At 36.9% G+C, this 7,759-nt stretch overlaps 1 protein-coding gene across 1 annotated transcript; it reads right to left on the reverse strand.

Annotated features, from left to right (window-relative positions):
- Positions 1 to 330: 330 nt before the first annotated feature.
- Positions 331 to 6,456, reverse strand: LOC147865802 (protein AUXIN SIGNALING F-BOX 2-like). The gene is made up of 4 exons (XM_087316160.1): positions 6,288 to 6,456; positions 4,539 to 6,215; positions 2,664 to 3,156; positions 331 to 1,217 (listed from the first exon to the last, which is right to left on the reverse strand). The coding sequence occupies exons 2-4, from the start codon at positions 5,069 to 5,071 to the stop codon at positions 477 to 479; spliced, it is 1,767 nt and encodes a 588-aa protein (XP_087172286.1). The 5' UTR covers positions 5,072 to 6,215; positions 6,288 to 6,456; the 3' UTR covers positions 331 to 476.
- Between the last annotated feature and the right edge of the window lie 1,303 nt (positions 6,457 to 7,759).

The raw sequence follows: 7,759 nt of genomic DNA on the forward strand, positions 1-7,759 counted from the left end.
TAGTTATCATACGCTATCATATAGCTACGACTCTTATCATATATATAGCTAGCCCCCAAATTATCTAGTCATCATGTAGCTATGACTTCTGAGTTCCAATAATATTGTTTCACTACAACTTATGATTGAGCTCATGATCTTCTAGTTATTATGCTGCACATACACCATTACAATGACGCAATTCTGACAAATAATTTTCGAGCAAATTGCTTAACATAAAACAAAGGGTGCTACAGATTTTTTCTTCCAAAGATTTTCCAGAGAGAATGGGAATGAATGCTATACAAGCCATAGAAACAGAACAATGAAAGAATTTGACATGTTTTCACCTGATACCAAATGTGGTTTTTTATTTCCTCAACAAAAATTGTAGTAGCCAAGTAAGAAAAGAAAACCAAATAAAGGAAGAGAAGATACCTTAAAGCTGAACCTTGTGTAGCTTTTAAGCTTCACCACTAGAGTGTTTAGCAACACGATCACAGTATTGTTACAAAAGGAGGTACATCATTTCTATGTCCGGCGATTGCTCGGTATACATAAACACTTTCAACTTCATCCTTGTCTTCGTCTTTCTTAATGACTTCTACTATGAGCCGGTTGCGCTTCCGTAGAGCTAAAGCCATACAACCTTGCAATGTTACTTTGCAATCCGACATCCATAATGACCTCATCGATTCATATCGATCACTACCCGCTAAGAGAGCTTCATCCCCAAATGGACTATCTCGAATCTCAAGTTTGAATAGGTTTGTACATCCTCGTAATACATATTGAAGACCTCGATCACTCCCTCCCGCAAATGCAACTGATAACCTCTGTAGTTTCTTACCAAAAGTTCCTATATACTCGAAGACTCGATCAGTTAAAAGACCCGATAGCGCAAGCCTTCTGAGATATTTACAATTTCTTACAATGGCTCCAAACCCCTCATCCATTGGTTCATTTGTGGTTGGATCAGGGAGTGATGGAGATATCGTTGCAAGTCTAAAACTTTCCAATAGTGGGCAATTTGTTGACATGGTTACTATAGCATCATTTGTCATTTGCCGACAAAAGTAGAGTATTGAAATAAGATCTGGGCATCCTTCAGAGATTGCGATAAGACCATCTTCAGAAACACCGCCACCACCACCTAGTGGATATACTCTAAGATGCTTTAAACCTCTACATGTGGAAGCTACGGCTTTCAGCCCTCCATCCTCAACACTATCCATAATCTGCAAGACAAAGGCTGTTAAAACTTGGGCAATCTCCTTACATCAAAAGTTTATATAATCCAGCATATCACATGCATAAACATCCCTGTATGATAAATGAGAAATCCAAACTATTCCTGCTGGCTAAAATGAAGGCATTGTTATCATAAGGATAATATAAACCAAGGAAAAACTCTGCCCTGAAGTTTTATTATTTGCCCAAGTTACCCGGGTCCCTCCCCCCGCCTTCCAAAGAGCGAAAAAAATAAATCAAAATCAATCGTATAATTGCTCAAATAACTGCTCAATAAAGGGGCAATAAAGTATTCCATGCTGCATGTTAACATATCCACATTAACACATGAAAAGCCAAAACTCTCTAAACTTACCATCCAGGGATCACTTAGCACAACATCTCCATACCATGCATTAAAAGCTCCAAACTATCAGATCTCAACATCCAGAACCACATACACATCTACCTTCACATATCTCAAACTATATATGATCCTTCTGGATAATATAAGGACTATTGTCGTAAGAATATAAACTTTTGCATCTTCTGCATACACCTCTATCTACAAAACATAATCATATTGGATCAAGCACTCACAGTAAGAAAACTAGAACAAGGAACAAAAAATGAGAAATTGTTTCTTCCCTGGCCTTCCACTCCAGATCTCTGCCGATGATTTACTACAGATATTGTAACTCATAGAGAGTCTAATTCCTGAGTGAGATATATCTTATGGATGCAAATTCATGGTGGAGAATATGGTACAAAAATTTTGAAGTTTACACTCAATTTCATCTATGTTTCAAGTCTCTATAAGGACCTCAAGGCATCTAATTCCGCTTGAAACTCATTTGTTTTCATTCTGTCATTCAAGAAAATGGTGCTAATAAAATTGTCACATCAGACTTTACTTGTTAGGCTTTCCATCCTCGTCATGGCAGAGATAGTTATGGGCGTTTTCTCCTCCTTTCATACATACGAAACTTATTTCTTGAAGGTAGACATGATCTGTATTTGTCCAAATTACCTTGTGGTAGAAGGATTTCCATCCTTGGAAAAGTAAGCATGACAAATTCAATAACTCCAAAAGTTAAAAAATAGCAAATTGCATCAGAATTGTGGCATTCAAGAGTTTTGGTGCTTACCCACAAACATTGAAGGCTTACACATAACAAATGAAAGAATCTTTTCTGGGGAAAGTTAAGATATGCAATAACAACTCAAGCTAATGAAAACTACTAACATGTACCACATTCACATCAATCAATAGTTTCAAGTTTACACCACCAATTTGTATCACGATATTACTAGACTGATTGATTATGATTGGAACCTTTTCAGGAAAGCAATGTTAGTAAGATCGTAAAATCTAACTTGGCTTGATATATGTAATAAGTAAAAATTAGAAAAATGCATTGCATTTAATGCATTCAAGAGTTTCCAGAACTTACCCACAATCGTTGAAGGTTGTGACACTGGCTAACGAGTTCAGCTAAGTCAGTATCATCGACCGGTGTATAGCTCAAATTCAAAGAAGTCAAATTCTTGCAAGCGGGGTAAATGATAGGAAGAGAGCCAGGTCTCACTTCCCAGAACCCAGATAAGGAAGTGAGATTCCTACAATTGCCAATACAACTTTGTAACCTTAGAAGATCTTGTGAAGTAATATCTTGAGCAAAAGAACCTGTCCCAAGTTCAACCAGTTGTGGTGCTCTTTGAATCAACGCTTGCATTTGCATCAATGATATTGAGTTGTTGAGTTTGAGAGATTTCAAATTAGTGCACCTTCCCACAAGATCTTGCAATGCTATTGAATCAATCTCACCTTGTATATTTTCGAGATTAAGGGAAACAAGAGAGGTGCATATTGGTGGGAAATCAACTACCCAAGTTCCAAACAATTTTTCGACCTTGTTCTCTGTCAAGTCAAGGGATTTCAAAGACCTGAAGGGAAATTAAACATGGAAGAAAGATTAAATATTAGTGTGCAAAACAATGAATTATTCATGTATGTAGTGCAATCATCATTACTGAAATAAGTAGGCTTCATTAATCATCATTTAGAAGCATTGAATGTAGCTTAGAAATTACCCAAATTATTCATCACAAGCATGATTGGCCATAATTAATCATTATTAAAAATTATTGGAAGTAATGATTATTAGCTTCTTAGGGTAATAATTACTCTTCATAAATCATAATTAGCAAACATCAGGACAAATGATGAGGGCTGAAACAATTATCCCTCGTTAATCAACATCCACACTCATTGAAAACATAACTAAATCATGAAATAATTATATCATTGAAAATAATTAGTGATGTTTATTGATTAGTAAATGAATCACCATCATTAATAATGTCAGTCAACCAAAGATGTTTGGTAGTCAGTAAACGAGTCATCTTCATTAAAGATGACAGTCAACTAAAGAATGATTATCAGGGGGGCTTCTTTCGTTATCACGTGATAAATTGCTAATTCCAACATTAATCCCTGGATCAAAACAGAGATGAGATGGAAAATATTCAAGCAGCTTACTTGCACAGCCAAGTGATGAATGACGATTAGTTCACTAACGATTGCATTAATTTGAGAAATTAGCCTTCCATGAATCTAGAACTGGAAGTAATGATGATTAGGGACAGTGACTCATCATAAGTGAAATAAGGAAGCCTAATGAATCAGCGGCCATCATTGAAACCAGCACTTCGTTCCTACTGGTGATTATTCCACCACATAATTTAGCCACTTATACCACATTAGGCATTGACCGGAAATGAGGAAAAACATAATCGAATAACCATACTTTCAATGCCCTGTGACAAATGGTTATTAGTTAATTAACCATCATCAGTAGTGAGACAATTAGTCCTAATGAATCATCATCAGAAGTAATGATGATTAGCAATCAATAAGCTTATTACAACCATTAGCAGAACAGTTGACCCCGATTATTGAAAACTCCATTGACATTAACTAGGGGCACTTATTATGCTAACAATTATTAAACTACAAGATTAATCTGTCATTTGAAAACATTAGGCCACGGATTCCAAGGAGAGATCTAATGTATATTAATTAACTCAAGCGGATTACCTGGAATTGAAACAAATGATCATTATGAGCTTCTTACTGAACTAATGATGATAAATTACGGCTATTTACTAATTATTTTAAAAATAATAATAAAATCACTATTTCAAAGAGACTTCCAAACTAGCATCGGAAACTAATGATGACCAAATCATAAGATTACAATGTTAATTCATTGACCCAAATCAAAGACGTGATGGATATCGAATCATCATCATCACAAGATGCTTACTTGCAATGACGAGCAATGAAAGCGAGACCGTTGGGAGTGAAACCATCACAAGTGATGAGTGTCAAACTCTCAAATTTAAGCAAACCCATCGCTATTCTCTGCAGACTTTCATCACTAACTGTCATCCTCTTTAGCTTAAGCTCTTGTAAAGAAGGATAGCAATGGCAGAAGGCTTCAATCCATGGATAAGCATGAGCACCCCAGTCCATAGGTAGTAGATCAAAATCAGCAAAACGAGGTTTTCCTTTCAATGTGACAGAGATAATGTTATGAAACCTTTGAGAAAGCTTCTTTGGAGATATGGCATAACAGTTCCCGATGAAGACTCTGCTTCTGCTCTGAGCTTCAGCCTTATACCATGATTTGCATACCAGAGAGACATTGTTTCTGTCTTTGTCAGAGGTCAAGAACTTGAAGACGTGGTCCAGGACATGATCCAGGACATCAAACGGTAAGGTTATGGATGATGATGATGTTGACGTTGATGTTGACGATTGACCTTCGAATTCTTCTGATGTAATTCTTCCTTTCATGATCAGATCAGCGCTAATTAATAAGTCTTTTGTCTGTTCTTGTCTCTGTATCTGGATAGAGCAGAATCGGTCAAAGTTAGGGTTGGACAGGTGTAAGACAGCTACCGTATAGAAGTTTAAATTGTTGGTATGGGAAGATATGGCAGAATGCACAAGTGTGGGTTTGACAACGTGAGGATGATAGAACAGTTTCGGTAAAAGTAGTATTTCTTTGTATATGTAGATATGGCAGCATCAATTAAGAGTGGAAGACAAACTTCTATGTGAGGACTGTATTTTGTCAGTCTGTGTGTGTGGGACAAGCAGAATGGATTAGGGTTTAGGTTACACAGGTCAGGAAAAAGACAGGTTCAGTGTAATGACTGTTTTTTTGCCTGTGTAGATATGGCAGAATAGATTCGGGTCAGGGTTTACGAGAGGGGAAGAAAGACAGCATACCTGCAAATAAAGTCTTGTTTTTCTGTGGAGATATGGTGACTGGTGAAGGGTTAGGGTTTTACAGGTGAAGGATAATGTCAGATTCTGTGCAAAGTCACTACTTTGAGAGTGTCTCTGTAGATAAGGCAGAAGAGATTAGGGCGATGGCTTGACATGTGAGAGAGAAAGATCACCTCCTGTGCACACACTAGAAATGGCAGAACATAATAGGGTTAACAGATATGGGTGAGAGAAAAACAAAGATACGATCAGGAAAAGAAAATCTGGTTAGGATTAAGGGCTAGGGCTAGGGCTAGTTCGAGGGACTACTGTAATCGATGTCGGTGACTGTATTTTATCCTTAATCCCACCATCGCTAACCTCTGTGAAGAGGTTTTCCTCACAAAACTGTTCGTGGAAATGGCTATGGAAGCACCGAATATTAATCACAAAGCAGCGAAAGCTTCACGATCATTTCCTCCATGGCAAGATCAATACAGACGATAATGATGAATTTAATGTAGCCATTAAACTTTGATCAAAAGCCCCTTCCACAATGATGATGATGATGATGATGATGGACAGCTAATTCCCTGCACCATGGCCATCAAACATTGATAATGAAAAACCCCTTTGATGATGATCATGATCATGATCATGAATGATGAATGATGATGATGACATTAAACCTTGATATCCCAAATCCTCTTCAATGATAATTCTCCACCTGCACCTTCCATGGCTACCTTGGTTAGGACCAAAATCCTCTCCGATGGCGATAATGATGATGATTCTTCACCTGCAGATTCCATGGTTTCCTTCCTTCAACATTAATCCTATGTTTCGTCTTCTTCCTTCTTCTTTTCCCTTTCTTCTTCTCCCTTTTTTCCCCTTCTTAACACTGATCGTCTTCTACTGCTGTTCGTCTTCTGCTGCTGTTACGGTATGAGTACATAAACCCTATTTTCCATCTCTTTTTAGTTTCTGCCATTTTCCTTCTGATTAAATCAATATATATGCTCATGGTAATAATGATAAATGTAATATTCATAAATATATATTTACATATATATATTTCCAGCTCTAAAGCCATATTCATCCATCTCTGCAGATGGTCAACATCAGTATATCAAAGGCTTTCGTGAAGCTTTTACCTGTCCCCACCATGGATATTAACTAATGAAAAGTTTCTCTCTCTCTCTCTCTCTCTCTCTCTCTCTCTCTCTCTCTCTCTCTCTCTCTCTCTCTCTCTCTCTCTCTCTCTGTGCACACGCTAAAGCTTTCTTTATCTGGCCTGTTTGTTTGAAATGCCAAAGAACCCTAATATAGGAGGAAGACGAGGCTCTTTCCCTTCTGCAACAGCTATGGAAAAAGAGGCTTTGCTTCTGCACAGATCTGTCCTTGCCAATTGTGTCAGAGAAAGCAAAAGCATTTATGGAATAAATTTTCCAAGCCAAATGTATAGTGCAAGTATATATGGCTATGGCTACGGCTATGGCTATGGCGATATGGCTATGGCGATGGTGATGATAGCTAGGGAGGGCGAGCGATGGAGCAGAAAAGGAAATCAGCTATATATGTACATAATGTATGTGTTTAAACTTTATATACATATGTAAAATACCTAGTGTACGCCATAGCCAAAAAAGCTTGCTGTGTGTAGACACCATAGATAGCCATAGCCATAGCCATACATATACATATTATATATATATTATACACATTTGATTCATTCATATAAAATATGTGTCTATATATATATATGTATATGTATATTATACCTTTGTACGCCATAGCCAAAGAGCTTGTAAAGACTGTACTGGAGAATTCAAAAAAGTTTTGCAAAGGAAACACACTGTACAGGTCAAAGGAACCCAAGACTCGAAGATTTGAATGGCACTACTACTACTACTACTACTACTACTAATAATAATAATAATAATAATAATAGCAAGCAGCAGCAACAAAAATTTAACACACTATGGAAACAGACATCTCCTTTTGTCTTCAACTGATCAGTAAAAAAAAAACAAAAAAAAAACAAAACGAAATCAAATAAGAAAAGAGAAAGAGAGAGAGAAGGATCGAAACAGCAGACTAAACAAACCTTCAGTTACAAAATGGAAACGAAAGGAGAGAGAGAGAGAGAGAGAGAACACCATTATTAAGATTGTTACTGTAAGAAAGATGGAGAGAGAGTTCTTCTCTCTTTTCTTTTCCTTTTTCCTTTTTCCTTTTTCCTTTTCCATTTCCATTCCTTTTACCTTTTCC

This window comes from Azolla caroliniana, unplaced genomic scaffold (assembly GCF_043228905.1).
Source record: "Azolla caroliniana isolate FFs.n. ecotype wild unplaced genomic scaffold, voAzoCaro1.0.p SCAF_3, whole genome shotgun sequence".
Classification (NCBI taxonomy): Eukaryota; Viridiplantae; Streptophyta; class Polypodiopsida; order Salviniales; family Salviniaceae; genus Azolla; species Azolla caroliniana.